The sequence below is a fragment of the Poeciliopsis prolifica genome, unplaced genomic scaffold (assembly GCF_027474105.1).
Source record: "Poeciliopsis prolifica strain line A6 unplaced genomic scaffold, Auburn_PproV2 SCAFFOLD032, whole genome shotgun sequence".
NCBI classification, from domain to species: domain Eukaryota; kingdom Metazoa; phylum Chordata; class Actinopteri; order Cyprinodontiformes; family Poeciliidae; genus Poeciliopsis; species Poeciliopsis prolifica.
Genome location: NW_026562407.1, coordinates 6415275 through 6432475, shown reverse-complemented (window position 1 = coordinate 6432475; position 17201 = coordinate 6415275). Strand labels below are relative to the sequence as shown.

At 37.1% G+C, this 17201-nt stretch overlaps 1 protein-coding gene across 2 annotated transcripts; it reads right to left on the bottom strand.

Annotated features, from left to right (window-relative positions):
- Positions 1-2159: 2159 nt before the first annotated feature.
- Positions 2160-8507, bottom strand: LOC129373256 (mucin-2-like). Of its 2 annotated transcripts, none has more exons than XM_055051113.1 (2): positions 4285-8507; positions 2160-4176 (listed from the first exon to the last, which is right to left on the bottom strand). In XM_055051113.1, exons 1-2 carry the CDS (start codon positions 8435-8437, stop codon positions 3698-3700), a joined length of 4632 nt encoding a protein of 1543 aa, XP_054907088.1. In that variant the 5' UTR covers positions 8438-8507; the 3' UTR covers positions 2160-3697. The 2 variants fall into 2 exon arrangements, with proteins under 2 accessions (XP_054907088.1, XP_054907089.1); XM_055051114.1 differs by having other exon boundaries at positions 2160-4173.
- Between the last annotated feature and the right edge of the window lie 8694 nt (positions 8508-17201).

Sequence of the window (17201 nt, the reverse complement as noted above, 5' to 3'; positions counted from 1 at the left end):
AATGTTTGCGAGTCCAAATTATTTGGCTTTATTTTACGGTCTGAAAGGTTAGGTAGACGCTAGAGTTTCTGGGATTGGAGGTCTGTTTTCTTCTAACATTGATTCTATGAAAACAATGCACACAACGTGTGAAATACAAAAGACAGGTGGATTTGTTCCATTTTTTTTTTACAACAAGCCTGGCAAGCTTTCAAAATCTCGTCAATCAGAGTGAACCGCATAGTGTTATTGTATGATGTCGAAGCTGTCTTTTTTGGCAAAACAAATTCAAAGGCATGGGTGCGATGCTGCACATTTCAATTAAAAAATAAATCAAGCAAATTAGAGCGCTGACACATTAATTTTCAGATATCATTGGCACTGACATTTTTACTTTCTTGGCTTGATGTGAACTTGGGTGACATTAATTTACTGTGTCACAGTAAATTGATGTCCATGAAATTCATTTTAATGAGTTTAATTTGGAAACAGTAAACTGTTTCAATGTGCTTAGGTCACTGTTGAATTAGTAAAGTGTTACTAATTAAACAGGTTTACCGGTCTAATTAGTAACATTTATTTTAAACTTCACTGACCTAAAACAACTATGACAAACGCAGTTGAAATGACTATAAAAACATGACAAAGTTCTTAGGGATAAATAAATAAAACATCAGTTCTAAAACATGAGAAAAGATGTTTGTTCTTTGCAACAGATAAATATTAGCAGCAGTTTTAGAAGCATAAGATGATGTCTTTAAAACCTTTATAGTACTCTAAATATGGACAAGTTTAGACCACCAGCAATTTCTTTACAATAAATAAAGATCAACGTACAACTTGTAATATAGGAGTCTTTTCTTTCCACCTTATGCTTGCTTAAGAGAAGGAACTGCAGTGTCCGTCATAGATAGACAATTTTTTTCTAAATCAACTATTAATTTTGGCCAATTCGCACCTGCTTTTGAAACATGGTAAATATGGACCCAAAACCAGCACCTGTCATCTGGTTCTGATCTAGTAAATTGAATTACAGGTGGTACGTCACACATTTCCATATCCTCCACCCTGTATTTTGCACTTCCTGGTGATCAGAAGATGGGCTGCATATTTTTGCAAAACATTTTGCTGATACAATCTTGTTTATCTGTTGTTTGTGGATGAGATTTGCTCATGGAATGTTCCACATATTTTTAGATGCGGAAATCTTTCGAACTGTAAACCGCAGATTGACTTTATCATAAGCATTCAACAATAGTGTGATATAATTACACATGATGACCGTCCGAGCAAACAAAAAAGATCCGTCAGGCAGTCTCAATCCAAAATCAAAGTCTGCACAATGTTTATAGTATATTTTTATCATATTGTTTCAAATTCCTGTCTTCGGTGGTCAGAATGGTGAGACGTACATCAGTTTTATTTATTTATTTCACCACAGATTAAAGCATACATTTTGACAAGATGTGTAATCACACTGATCCGTGAAAACATCTAAATACGCTGTGACACCCATGCTCATTGCTGCCCAATGGATTCGTTGGCATTGAAGGATGTTGTAAATAGGAGGATCAGGAGGAAACGCTTTTTCAGGGATCGTCAAGGTCCATCATGATGACTGGCTTATAAGTTTATTGAGCTTACAAGCAACCATGTGATTTTTCTGCTTCATCCAAGAAAAACACAGTTCAACACAACAGATTAAAGGAAGTAAACAGGCACCACATGAAGACCTACACTTGTCAGAATGCGTGACAGTTGTCTAAGTGCACAAAGAACTGTAATTTACAAATGTATTCTCAACATTTTTAAAATGTTATTTGCATAAATGTGAATATTTAGAAAAACTGAAATTACCTTTCGCAAGCAAAGACTTTCAGTTAAACTGATCTAACTGCACAAAGTATGTCACCATCACTGCTTATAGTCAAACAAGAGGCACGCTTCAGATCAAACCCACTATGAGAAACGTCATGACTACATCAGAAGCAGCGAATCTGCTTCATTGATCTGAAGAATGTAGAGGATTGAGGTGTGTTTGTTTTTTCTTTATGGTTGGCGCTGCGAGACATTGTTTCTCTTCATGTACCGATTTAGGGTGCGTAGTTTCTCACTGATGTCAGGCTGGTGTAGATGGAGGATGGGGGTAATAGATAACGGGAGGAAAGCGGCTACTTTAAAGGCAAACCTGAAAGAAGTGTAACACGACAAATATAGACATTGAGAGCATTTGTTTTATTAAAAATAGACACATTATAATATAATGTCTGCATTGGACATCTACGTTAAGATTTTGAAATGCTATGCTGTGCAACTTTGTAAATAGACCTTTAAAATTGAATGTTGCTCTTTCCTTCACCTTACAAATCCCCAGATGTTATTCTACAAACCGTTTGAAAATGTTATCATTCCCAAGCATTATAATATCATGTGTTACTTTAATAAAAAAAGGGAGGCCAACTGGCCAGTTACCAGGCAATAGTTGTACAGATACACCAAACGTCATGGTGTTGATCCAGATAACAAAGAGCCTGGGTGCAATCAACTTTAAGAGAAAAAAGATTGGTGACCAAAGACTTTCTGGAAAAAGTTAAAGTGCTAATCAGTATTGACAGAAAATGTACAAAAATAATTTTAAAAATGTGCTTGATGCCTTCAATAACAGATTAAAGGGTTATACAGTGGAGAAAAGAAATCGGTTTCTAAAACAATTATGACAAATGACGAAGTGAACCATCACATGAAACTAAAAACAAGATGGGTTTTCCTCCCACACCAATAATGGCACATTTGCTGTTTTGGTTGTAAAACTATTAACATTATAGACAGTTATCAACATGTTGAACAAACAAAATGACAACGCTTTACACGTCACAACCTCAAATTCCACCGTCAGACTGTTGTACTGCATTACCTTTTTACATCGGAGTTTTTATTTTGTTTTGTTTCACACTGAAGATTTTGAAATGTTCCATCACCAACTCTATCTCAGATTTTCACGTATTTTGAAAAATAGAACATGTTGTGATCTAAAACTGCAGTGTAAAAAGCCATTTTTTTATACCCTAAGCTAAAGGTTCCCTTTAGCATCTTAGGTACCATCATCCATTTTTTAGGCTGACTGTCATATGCAGTGTGTACATTCTTGACAATTGAAATATTATTAGTATTAACACTATTCTTAATACTAATAATAGTATTGTGATGATGGTATGTGTGCAGCAATTACATAGAAGAAATGGTGAAAACTTTACATTTGGTAACAAATAAACATTGGCATATGCTGGACTGTGCTGTAGCAGACAGAAACAAAAGTGAAAGAAAGACTGGATTCTCCAAATAATACACATAGTTGGACTTGAATAAAAACTTATCTTTATTTTATTGATTTATTTATTAATTTTTGAAGATCTATTAACCACTCCAGGCCAGTCTTGAACAAGTAAAGAGTTGGCTGAGACCCACATGTTGTAAAATGCCCACATCAAGTTTTATTTCGAGTGTACCTATTGGCTCTCCAGATTTAGGTTGCTCTTTTGAACTAATTTTAAAGTCCTGAACAGTCCCAACATCTCAACAGAATAAAGAGGTTATAAGTAACTGTCCCAATAAAATTTCATCCCAAAAATTATTTTACATCAACATATGACAAATGTTTTAACAGTTAATTTGCATGTTGTTTTCATCATCTTGTACCACTGGCAAACCTTGTTGCTATTTAGTTTGTCGTTGCATCAATTTTATCTGTATCGTTTGATAAAAACGTGATGCGCTTCACAACTGGATAATCAAAGACTAAAGGCTTCACAATAACAACCCTAGGACTGTATTTGAAAAACACAGTCCTGTTTCGAGAAACAGGCAGAGTGCTTGCATTGTGCTCCAGTTGTGTTGTGCTTGCATGCCTGAGGTTAGCAGATGATGTGTATAATTTGGAGTCTGTTGTCTCTGTGCTTTCATACTCAGCTGCTGTGGATTTTACCATAACCTTCTCCATAGTTGTTGTCCTGTTAACCTGAGGGGAAGTACTTGAATGATCTTCTTCTGTTGTGGAATGGGATGAACTCTGCGCTGGGACTGAAGATGAAGTGCTTCTAGATGGGCTAACTGGGACCAATGAGGCACTTTGAGGTTGTTGTGAAGTGGAAGGTTCTAAACTTTGCGGTGTGGAGGAGTACTGATTCGTTGTCCATGCTGCTGCAGAAGCACAAGAAAGAAAGACAAAGACATTAGTTTGATCTGGATCTGTTGGTATGACTGTGGTAGTAATTTAATCATCACTGGAAAGGTTTGCGTCCAACATACCTGATGCAGTCTCTGGTTCCTCCTCAGGGGTAATTGTGTGTGCAGCTGTTTGTGTAGTTTCTTGAGGAGATGTGACTAAAAATGCTGTGGTGTGTGGTGTGGTGTTCACTGTAGTTCCCATATGTCCCGTTGTACGTCCTGCCTCTTGTTTCCCTATAGTTTGCTCTCCAACTTCTGTTGGTGACTGGTTTGATAATCCAGTGCTTTGCGTTGAAGCTGTGGGTGATTTCCGTCCCGTTGTTGATAAGGTGAGGTGATTTGTGTCTTCATGTACTGTTGCTGATCCAATAATTGGAGGGTGTTGTGTTTTTGGAAACTCTGATTTGTTCGTTGCAGGTGATGCATTTTTAGTCTGATTCTCTAACTCATTTGTTTCATCTATCTTTTGAGTAGATGTTTGCAGTGAAGCTGATTTATGTCTGTTGTGATCAGAAAATGATTCACTATATGTAGATACCACCGTCTGTTTGAAAGCAGTTGATTCTGTTTCTGCAGCTGCAGTCTGTGTCTCAGTAGTTACATGTAAAGGGTTTTGTGATGAGGTGCTCTGTGTTGATGATATTTCGTCTGATTTCTTTGATGTTGGTATTTCCACTTCTGTTGATGTTGTGGATCTTGTTGTAAGGGGTGGAGGTGAAGATGTTAAGTTTATAGTTGCTTCATTTTTAGAAGTAACAATTGTAGTCGATGTTGTCATCAACCCTGTTGTTTTTACGTCCACCATTGAAGGAGATGTCTTATTTGTAATGGGTTCGTGATTTGCAATTTTTGAAGGATTTGACTCTGTTATTGTAACAATTCCCAGTGTGGTCACAGACTCTGTAGTTTGTCTTGTTGACGCACTCAGTGAACCACCACTGTCTTTGTTTGCTTCAGTGATTCTTGTTTCCACAGTTTGTTCTGCAGTTGAGGGATGTGTTGTTGATGCTTCTGATGTTGCTGAATCCTCTAATTTTCTTGTTGGAAACGATGACATTTTCTGTTGATTTTCTGATCTAGTTGTTGAAAACGATGTTGTTGTTTTCTGTGCTATAGTTTGTGATGTTGTTGCTACATTTAATAAACTTTGTAAACTTGATGTTTCTTCATCCTCTTTGGTAATTGTTAATGAAATCGTGCTTATTGTGGATCTTGTTTCGTATGAAGAGGATTGTGTTGATTGAACGGCTTTGTTATCTGTGGACGTTAAAGATGGAGGTGATGTTTGGGTGGAGGCTGTTGACATGGGCTCCACAATCTCTATAGATGTTATACTGACTGTTGCCATTGGATGAGGTTGTGTTTGTGTTGTATTTGGATTAATATCCACAGATTGAGTAGTTTGAGTACTCAGCCTTGTTGATGCAGAGACTGATTTATTGTCAGTTGTTCCACTATTTGTAGTTGATGCAGTATTTTGTGTGGCAGTTGTTGGTTGTTGTGTTGTAAATGATGCTTGTGAAGTCACACTTGAAGGTGAGATCAGGTCTGTAGTTGTTAACTCCACAAACTGTGTAGATGTGTTACTTTTGTTGGATTTCTCAGTTTTGGTCACTGTTGGATTGGATTTTGTTTGCTCTGTAGATCCAACAGTTTCCAGAGACCCTGCAGATTGGGGTGTAGGTCTGCTTGACACTGATGATGTTGAGTATTCAGATTTGGTTGTTGCAGACTCTGTATAATCCTGAGTGTCAAATTTTGTTGTTTCTGCAGCTGCAGTTTGTGACGCTGTTGTTGCTTCTCTGTCCTGATTGGTTGTTGGTGCTAGCATGTTATTTGATGTGTTATACTCTTGGGTTTTGGCAGTATATGAGCTAGATTGTGTTTGTGTATCAATTCGGTCCTCTGTCACAGATCCTGCAGCTTGTGATGGGCCTCTGGTTGAAATAAAAGTTGATTTGTTGTCCGTTGTTCCTCTAGTTATTGTTGATCCAGTGGTTGGTTTAGAAGTTGTAGGCAATTGATCTGTAAATGATGGTGAAGTTTTTGAAGTCTCTAAATTTTGAGGATTTGATTGTGTTATTAAACTTGTAATATGTGTCAAACTCTGTGGAGGTGAATACACAGCTGATGTAGATTTTGTTTGAACTTCCACTGACGCATCGGGTGTTGGTCCAGTAGCTGGTTCTGAAGCAGTGGGTGGTTCTTTGATTGCAGGTGTTTTGGTTGTTTCTGTGGCTAGTGTTTTATTCTCTGTTGTTACATTCAACATCATTTGGTTTGAGGTGTTTTGTAATTGTTTTGTGATAGAATGTGTTTCTTCCTGATTGGTTGATGCCTGAACTTCAGAGTGTGTTGTTTCTTTGGAAACTGCTTCAGATGGAAAAGTTGTCGATAACTTTATTGCTGTTGTCATGGATGGAGATGCTGTTGCTGTGGATCCCACCGTCTTTACAGATGTGTGATTTGTAGTAGATGTTTGAGTTTTTGGTGTTGTAGAACTAGATTGTGATTGTGTTGCTATTTGATTAGTTTCACTAGCCTTCGTCGTTTGTAATCTTGGTCTGGTTGACGTAAAAACTGTTGCACTATCTGTGTTTCCTTGAATTGATCCAGCAGTTTGTTCTGCAGTTGAGGGATGTGTTGTTGATGGTTCTGATGTTGCTGAATCCTCTAATTTTCTTGTTGGAAACGATGACATTTTCTGTTGATTTTCTGATCTAGTTGTTGAAAACGATGTTATTGTTTTCTGTGCTATAGTTTGTGATGTTGTTGCTACATTTGATAAACTTTGTAAATTTGATGTTTCTTCATCCTCTTTGGTAGTTGTTAATGAAATCGTGCTTATTGTGGATCTTGTTCCGTATGAAGAGGATTGTGTTGACTGAACGGCTTTGTTATCTGTGGACGTTAAAGATGGAGGTGATGTTTGGGTGGAGGCTGTTGACATGAGCTCCACCATCTCTATAGACGTTATTCTGACTGTTGCCATTGGACGAGGTTGTGTTTGTGTTGTATTTGGATTAATATCCACAGATTGAGTAGTTTGAGTACTCAGCCTTGTTGATGCAGAGACTGATTTATAGTCAGTTGTTCCACTATTTGTTGCTGATGGAGTCGTCTGCATGGTAGTTGGGGGTTTTTGTGTTGTAAATGATTCTTGTGGAGTCTCACTTGGAGGTGTGATCAAGTCTATTGTAGTGAACTTCACAACAATAGAAGATGTGTCATCTTTGGAGGGTGTCTGAGTTCCTGTTGCCATAGATTTTGTTTGCCCTGGAGATTCAACAGTTTCCATCGACCCTGCAAATTGGCTTGTGAGTCTGTTGGACACAGACGCTGATTCATGGTCTGTTTTTTCTTGAATTGTTTCTGATCCAACAGTTTGTTTTGCAGTTGTGGGTTGTGTTGAACATTTTGTTGGTGTTGTTGTATTTTCTTGTTTTGTTGTTGTCGATGATGCAGTTTTATCTTGACTTTCTGGTTGTATCGCTTCACTCGAAGTTTGTGTTGCCTTTAGTGATGATGAAGAAAGCAAATCAGTTCCTGAAACAGTTGACATTTTTGTTGTTGAGGATGCCTTAATATTATTTGGTGTTTGTGTGGTTACATCTGAAGTATCCTGTTCCGAGGTGATTTTTAATTTTGTTGTTCCATTGCCTTGTTTGTTTGTTGTTACAACAATATCTGTTGTGGATGGTGTTGTAATAGATGAAGGTGAAGACAATTCTTTTACAGATGTTTCTTTTGTAGAACTTACAGAAGGAGGTGATATTGTACTGAACGATGTCGTCAGTGTAGAATTTGCAGTCAGTGTAGATGTATAATCCATGGTCAAGGCTGCAGTTTGTTTTGAAGTTTTGGGAAGTTGTGTTGTTAGTAATTCAGAGGTTGTTGAAGTCTCCAGACCTTGGCTGTTAGATTGACCAGTTGAACTTGTAACATGTGGTGAACCTTGTGAAGATGAAACCATAGCTGATGATGTTTTTTGTGCTTGAAAATCCAGAGTTTGTATGTCACTGCTTGATGCTGCTGCTGCTCGTGTTACAGGTCGATGAGAAGATGTTGACTTTCTGGTTGCTCCTGTTGCAGAAGTTTCTAATAATGGTGGCAAAGGTGTTGTCATGTCTTCCATCATCTGTGTCTGTGTATAATGCACAGTAGATGTTTCAGTTTTCAGTGTACGTAAAGTAGCTGGTTTTGTAGACTCCATTTGCTTCTCCGTTGTAGACATATCTGGTTTTGTGGTTCCTGCAGAGCTTTGTGTTGAGGCTGATTCAGTCTTTAAAGAGTCAGTGCTTTGATTCTGTGTTGAAGTTGGTTCTGTTATGCCTGACACAATAGCGAAGTTTGTTGTAGCTTTATAATCAGCCACTGGGCTTGCCTCAGATGATGTTTTTTGCCCTGATTGTGTATTTCCTGTCACCACTGTGTTTATTGTTGATAAAAGTGTAGAACTCTTTGTTGCATCATATTCTTTAGTCTCTGTGTATGACTGTGTAGAACTATTGGTTGTTTTCATGTTGGCTTGTCTGGTTTCAGGCATGTCTGTTGAAGTACTTAATAACTCATTTATCTGTGATTCCGAGTCTCCTTGTGTGGGCGTGCTTCCTGACATTGTCTCACTTTGTGATAATGGTGAAGACATGCTGGTGGGTGTGTTGCCACCTTTGATATCTGAAATCTGCAGACCATTTGATGGCGTCGTACCAGAGATGTTTTCAGTCTCAGCTGGTGCAGGAGTCTCACGTGAAAATGATGAGTTCCTCTCAGAAAATGTAGAGGCTGGTTGGCTTGTTTCTGTATCAGATGATTGAGTGGTTTTGCAACATTCTTGGGCATTTGTCTCGGGTGTAGAAGACATAATGCTTTCTTCATGTGAACCATTGTTACTGGTGATTTCCCCTGCATTCATCATTGTTTCTCCAACATAAAATTGTGTTTTATTTCCAAAAGTGCTGTTTGTACCAATATTTAATTGTGTAGGTTCGATTTGTGGACTCATGCTGTGAGTTATGCAGATAGCTGTGCAAGATGGGAAGAATACATATGAGAGTAGTCAGGTAAGATAAACAATTATCTAAATATTAACTATTATTTTAAGCAACATGAGGCTGATATGTGAAAGATGGGACAAAGCTCCCTTTTTGTATGTATGCAAAAGTCTGTGACGAAAAAAGAAAACACATGACACCAAAACTTGTATAACATAATCAATCTCTGATGATGTTTATCTGCTCTTCAATCACACATATCCAATATCCCTGCTACTCAAAGTTATATCTTAGAAAAATTTAAAAACAAAACAAACCAAAATAAAAAAATAAACATCTTCTTTCTCTTGATGGTCAACTGTGTTACAGGTTTTTAACTACTGTAATAGCTCTTTGGGAAACACCTTGTTGGTGTTAAGCGATTGCTTCATTGGCCAACTGTCTCACAACACTAGCTGTGAAGTGAAATTATAATTGAGCAGAATTACACAAGTAGAGACTTGCCAGGCTACACCTGAATGGTCCATCACCCATATTCAGGTGTCAAACAAACTACAAAAAAACGTCTTCTCAAAAGGCAAACTTTGAATGACCTTCAGAAAACCTGCAGAATGGTAAAGAATAATAATTTAAAAGATAGCTACAAATGTCGGGCTACTTTAAAGCCAGAGGCATCCGGTTCTTGACAACCCGGATATTATTTATCTTTTCATGCAGTTTTCTTTGGCGTAGTATCTAAATATGTGCAAAAAGGTACTATATTACTCACCTGCCAACAAGTTCACAAGGAATCCACCAATCATGGTGGCAGCTGATGGTTATCTTTTATTTTTGTCTGCAAAAGACAGAGGAATAAATTCAAAAGATGTTTTCTATGAACGATAAACAAACGCTCCCTGCTCTGAAATGTCTTGCACTCCTTTTACACTCCTTTTGTCTGGTTCGTGACAAAGAACATTCAATGGCCTTTTTTCCAAGCCTGTCGCATGCTTTTTTAAAAGTCTATCAGATGCCACATTTAATTTTGTCACATATTACCTAAATTCTTTCATTTTTGTTTTTCGTTTGAGTTTGAGAATCTAAGCATCTCTGGGGCAAAAGTTACCCGGTAGTGTTTTGGTTTTAATGATCAGAGTCCAATGTGTCTGTGAGCTTACTAAGTAGTTTAAATCTTGGTGAGTTCATGCAATAACCCAAACTAAATCTCACACCTTACTGGCAACAGTGCTTTAAGAAAATAATAGTATTTACTGTTGAATTAAAGTTTACCAGAACCGTTGTTGACAGTTAATCACAGTAATTAAAGGAAATAAAGGATTATATCTGAATACAATGGCTTTTAAGTTATACAACAGCAGATGTAATTATACAACTGTAAGTTACACAGTCTGTTCTGTGGAGCAATGACTGGTGCTTTTCAGAATTGTTTCTGAAGGGTTTGGCTCTATTGTAGTCGTGACTTTCATGACGGAAACTTTCACAGGTTATGTTCGGTAAATCCAACGATAATTAAAGTTATAATCCAGTTTTCAAAAAGGATTACCGACTTATTGTCTGCACCAGCCTTCTCTATTCAAACATACAAACAAAATGTAGAGGTCAGATTTAGAGTCACTGATGTTAGTAGAGCATGGGAGGAAACCAGAGAGCCTGTCTAAATTAAAAAAACAAAAACACAATGAGCACCAGAAGAATATACTGTAAGGCTGTACAGTCAAATGGTACAAATGGTATGTTAGTGTGCATACCATTTGCACAATAGCATCTTTCTTTTGTTTTCTTAAGGACATCCTTGAGCAAACCTTGGTACTGTTCTGGGATTTTGGTAGTATTATGTTCATACCTCATTTATTTCCTTCATTGTTATATAATGACATTCAAAATATGCAACATTTTTCTTCCTGTTCTGCATTTCAAAGTTCTTCATTCTGATATCATGAACAGCAAAAAGGTATTATCATTTATTAGCTTAAGTATTAATCAGAGTGTAACTCATTTTTTATAAGCAAACAGCAATAAAGAAAAGTTTGAATTACAGATTCTTTACCGTTGATTTGATGACATTGAATTGGTACAAATTCTGAAGCAGATTTGAGAAAGAGGAGGTCTTAACATTTTGTTACCTGCCACAGCAATTAATTTTGCAAATCAGTATATATGTTATTATTTATAAGAAAGTTCCGTATCTAAACCTTGTGTGTTATAAATAAACACAAGTGTGCCACCAAAAGAAGCTGCAATCTTTCCAAAGGCTGTCAAAGCCAGAAGTAATGCTCTTCATTATCTGATTAGGAGTTCCAGAAGTTTATTTTTAGAGCAATTAAACTAATAGGGCTGTTAAACTCTCTTTAATCACTGACACAGCAATCCTTCCAAGTTTCTTTCTTGTTGTGCTTTAAGCTGCTTTAGCTTTTGGAACTGCTTGGGGAGAAGAGTCAAAATTGCTGTCAATGTGTTTGATAGATTCAACCCAAGCACACTTCCTATTCAGTGATGGCTCTTTTTATTCCCTTCACCTGTCTTCAGTGATTTTCCTCAAAAATTTTTCCATAAAATTTAAACGAGCCACTCGGTCCTGAATTGACAATCTGGGTGTAGATGCTATTTTCTCTAGCATGTCTATCTGAATGTTTCTTTTTCTGGTGAACTACAACTCCTGCTTCAGTAACTTTGAGTTAAGGTCTCTCATCATTTGACTGGATTAGTCTCTGTCTAAAACTGAATTCTGTTTTAGCCCTCAGTCCTCATTCTCAATGCTCAACAAAACTTTTTTTTAGGACGAGCCAAACCAGTTGTTTCTGTGTAGAAGCAGGGGGCCTCGGGTGTGTAGCTTCTACACCTAAAAAACCGAGATTCTTCAAATGCATGCTTGAAAATTAACGACAAGAAGACATGTCTGCAAATCACTCACAAATGTAAGCATCGTCTCGGTCGCTATACTTTTAAGTGTTCTGATTACAAGTTTTCTGGTTTTATTGCTTACTTGTATCAATAACCGAAATACCGATCTCTGGATGTTTTCACATCACAGTCAAAATAGCAATGAACTTCCAGCGATTGTAATTGTTTTCAACATACTCCTGTCATTTTTTTTTAAACTGAAGAACGAACCACCGGGATGTGAAGTCATAAAGTTGGGGGAGGAATTTTGGCTGTGCAGTTGAGTGTGGAGGTCACAATGGGATGTTTAACAGGTTTGGTGATCTGAGAACTCACTCACACTTTTTTTTTTTTCAGAAACTCTGAAGAAAAGTACAAGTTGTTCATAGCAAGCTCTGTTTGAGCAATCAGCAGGAAACAAATCGCAGCAACAGCAGCCTTCAATGGCAATTGCCAGAAATTTCTACAAAATGTCAATCTACCCATGTCCACCTGCATACAATGTTTTTATATTTTGTTCTCTCCTGCAGGTTGGATGAAGCTATCACATATAAGCTTCTGAATAGTAATTTCCTGCAAGTTTCAACATGTACAAATTTCAGAGCAGGCTCGATCTGACAGAGAAAAATCTAGAAGTGAGTTGCGTAAACCCAAAATTTATCATGAGGCTTGAAAGGCATGAATTACACAAGGTTAGACTCACCTTTTTATCAGTCTGATACAATATCTTGACAAAATTTCCAGTTCACTGATAAGTTTGAACAAAACTGAAAGGACAACAGAGCTAAGCTCTTGTTCCGGAAACTTGTTGTTCCTGCCTTTACAGTTCCAGCTTCTGCACCTCACCGCATACAGTCACATATGTAAATTGAAAACCTTTGACTGCTGTATGTAACAGCAGATTTAAATGCAGACAACGATAGAGAAAACTTGTTTTATGCTCCCACATTCAGTTCTGGATTTTAAAGTTTATTTGAAAAAGAGAGATGGAATCTGCCTACAGAGTTGACAAGGCTGAGAATTGGTTTGTCACTTTGCTCCCAAATAAAGCAAGCCACGCCTGAAAGAGTACTTATTTCAATGCCTCAAAGGGTGGTGAAGAATTTAAAATATTCCATAAAGGACTAAATATCCTTTGCTGTCTCTGTGGGAATCTTAGATACTTCTAGGATCTTTTTTTGTGAATTGAAAATTATCTGATTTTGAACAGCTTTTAGGTGTATTTAAATCTAACAGCAAGTGCACAAAACACAGCACAGAAAGGTTTGTCAAAAATCTGTGTATACCTCACAAATCCTTACAAATACAAAACATGAAATTGGGTTCACTTTCTATTCACTATGTTTGCTTCTACTGGCTGATGAAGGTACTGGTCGTAGAACTTCCCCAGTAATCTCTGCCACCGTAGAACATGTCTTTCTCTGCCTCCCCAAATCTCTGGTTTCAGAATTTTAATGATGTTGATATTGTGAAAGTTTTGTCAAATTATTCTGTTTAAGCTGATCAATATCTGAAATGGAAAAACCATCTCCAGCAGTTTCCTCACCACTGATTTGTGCTGAAACTTTAAGCCAACATTATTCTTCGTGTCAAGACATCCCGAACACTAATTACTGCTGTCACCGTGAGAATTTTTGCAATTAGTCATGTGTAAGATTATTTTCTACTTCCTGGATCCTTGTTTAGATGTTACTGCCAGAAAGGTAATAGAGCAACATCATCTTTCCTGTTCATCCACAATCCACAGCCAGTTGCGAGTTGTTGTGCATGGTAACCATGAGAAGACACAGCACAACACTGACTGTGGTTTCTTTAAGTCCTGATATTATTCAACATCAAGGGCATTGCTAATGCAGTAAGATGGATAGGAAAATTCATCCCATACCTGAATGTCTTTTGCTAGGCTTTTATGTTTGCAGCCATAAATGATTAGTTTCCACCAACATTTTTGCCATTTTATTTTTCGCCGTTTATCAGTTTGATCTTTTCGTCGAAGCCAAACTTCCCATAAATAACTCTGCGCCCGCATTCGACCAACAAAAGCTGTCAATTTACTGAGAAACTGAGGCAAAGCTATTTTTGTGAAGCAGCGTTCACATGCAATAAAGTTCAAGAACTATGCAAATTAGATGAGATGGAAAGTAAACCTCGTGCAAATTAACAAAGAAGAGGAAGTTGGAGAGAAAAATGCATCCATTGTTTTCTGCTTGGTGGAGACTAAATCAGGGCGGGGAGGGAGGTTTGTCCCAGTATCTCCTTCCTGCTGATGGGTGTACTGGGAAAAACCTCCAAACTAACAGGAGGCACCCTGATCAGATCAATAAATTAGTTCTTACAAGACTGGCCATCACAGTTTCTGGCATCCCTTGTTTGTATCTCGCAGAGTGTACCAAAATGAATCCCATATCTGCAAAAAAATGTATTAATTAAATGTTGCACCACCAGTGCCTCCTTCCACTTTAGGTCTCCTTAGTGAGGTTAAGGCTCAGAGGTCTACATTTAGTCTATCAATGCTACTTCAATGTTCTTTAACAAACATTGAAGTAATATCTTCCTTCTCCTACCAATCTACTTTTTATTTTGCAAGTCCTCCCTGCAAAAACACTTTCTTTGACTGAAAAGATTTTGATTTCCTTTTTCTACTTTAATAATCTCTGAAATAAGTACAATTTTAAATAATAAATTATATGTCTTACATGCCAACTGGATGACAAAGAAGAAGAATTGGTATGGCACTTTCATTTTTGTTGACTTTATCAGATCTGCGTCATCATGGTGGTAAGGAATGTCTTTCTTGTTGGGAATGCTATTGAGGAAGTCTGATTTGACTTAGGATGGAATTTCAAGTGGTCACCACTGAGTAAAGATTAATTTCTACCAATAAACTTTCTTAATTTATTTGTGTATTTTGGTTAAGAGCAGGTAAAAAGACATCTCCTTTTATTGGGTTGCAAAGTGTGTACGAATGTGTGTGTGCAGGAATTGCCACTGATATTTTATTGAGCCTTTACAAGAAGAGTGACTGTCAGACTGTCGACTCTAGGTATTAAACAGCTGTTTCTTTTGATCCCGACCCTCCTGTTGTCCTCGGCTCATGTCGACCGAGGACAAGCCTTTAAAAAATATTTTTTTCAATTGCAGCTGCATACAGAAACATTAATCTAACAGTCCTGTATCAGAACTACGTTGTGCACAACTCAGGCGGAAGTTTAGGCTCAAGCAATTCAAATGTGAACTTAACAAAAGAAATGAAAATAACCAAACCCAGGCCTCAGGTCAGACTGACCCGAAGACTAAGGAAATTTCAGCTGGACAGACAAACAGTCTGGAATTGATCTCCATAAAACTGATATTTTTTTTAATTTCCCCTCCCCTCCTATTGCCCTCGCGTTGACATGACCTGAGGACAAGTACTTAAAAAACATTGTTTTAATTGCAGCTGCATACAGAAACTTTAAATCTAACAGTCCTGCATCAGAACTACAGTGTTCACAACTCAGATGGAATTTTCTGCTGGAGCAATTCAAATGTGAACTTGACAAAAAAAATAAGAATAACCAAACCCAGGCCTCGGGTCAAAATGACCCGAAGACAACAGGAGGGTTGAGTTCAAAGCTACTTTGAAAGTATTGCTACTAAGAATTTATTGCGTATATGTTTCTTCCTTCTGGCCTACAAAGAATGAAGTTTACATCCCTCCGAAAAACCTGCAAGACTGAAACCTGCTTTCAGTCTTGCAGGTTTCAGTCTGCAGATCAATTTAGAGGTTATGCGATGTCACACCCTCATGCACATGCACGCAAGGACACACACACATTCCTCTTTCACAAACCAAATTTGTTTTCCTTTTGCTTCATTGTCGTGTTTTGTGAAAAGCAGACTGTATTTTGAACTCTGCTATATGCATATGTCACCTCTATACCTGATCTTAAACTAAATGAATTAATACTTCAATCAGTGAATGAATGAATAAAATATATACTTGTTTTCAACGTACAATAAACAATAAATGTTCACAGAAATACAAAAAAATGATCAAATATGAAATAACATCATGATATTATTGTGTCGAATGACATCGTCAGTCGAGAATTTCAACTGAGGTCAAAAGATACTTAAATCAAAGTATCAAAGGAAAAAATTCATAGTTTTGTGCTCAAAATTGGGAAATAAGTGCTTAATAAATCCTATCCCACTATAACTGATCGTGTTTTTGTAACAAAGCTAAAAGTATAAGTAAACACATTATGGCTAACAGTATCCATCATGTGTTTACCTATACTTTTCATTCATATCACAGTTCTCTAGTTTACATTGTCCATGACTATAAGTCTTTATATAACTCACCCATCATAAATGTCCCTGTTTCTCCAACTTCACCATCTAATCAACACAACAGAGAATTCGACTGAAAACGCCTTCCATTAAAGATGGTTAATTTTTCATAATTATTGTGCGATAGTTAACTTATGACAAAAGAAGTGACTAATGTTGTTCTTTCATAAACTTTATACAAAGCAAATTCATAATAGAAGATTTATATGGAGGTGAAGTTGCACAAGATGAAGAGTGAACTCATACACCTGTAGTCAAAAAGACATTAATGAACAACTTTAAATCCCTAGGATTTAAAGTTGACTTTGGGTTACAGCTAGAGGCAGTATTGTTTCAAGTCTTTTGGATTTTTTTGTTTGCAAGGATTTCCCTTTTTATTCCAGTGTATTGGCTTCAAAGTGACTGCTTACAATCTCTCATTGTGCTTTATTTAACACCAACATCCAGTTATTGTTACTCGAAAAACTAACTCTAAGACCTGACCTCTAGGATTAGGCATTGAGCAGGGCATCTGCTGTTGTTTAGAAAGAATCTCTGAAAGTTTAACTCGTGTTGGTGTAGAAGAATCCTTGCTTGGTTCTGCATGTCCTTGTTAGTTCCACACTATGAAATAAAATTTATGAAACAACATCAGGTTTTTATAGGACACTCAAAGACGCTTTACATGAAATCAGTCATTTCCATTCATGCACACATTCACACACTGAAGATGCAATCTACTGGCTTGTAGTCACAGCAAGGTAATAATCCTCACTTTCTGTTTTGCATGTCCTCAAAACATTTTCAAGT

What these genes read in the sequence shown, in the direction of transcription:
- LOC129373256 (XM_055051113.1), bottom strand. Translation starts at nt 8,437, where the DNA reads ATGTCTACAACGGAGAAGCAAATGGAGTCTACAAAACCAGCTACTTTA. An exon ending in GGAACCAGAGACTGCATCAG is followed by an intron (nt 4,177 to 4,284) that starts GTATGTTGGACG and finishes GTGCTTCTGCAG; the next exon opens with CAGCATGGACAACGAATCAG.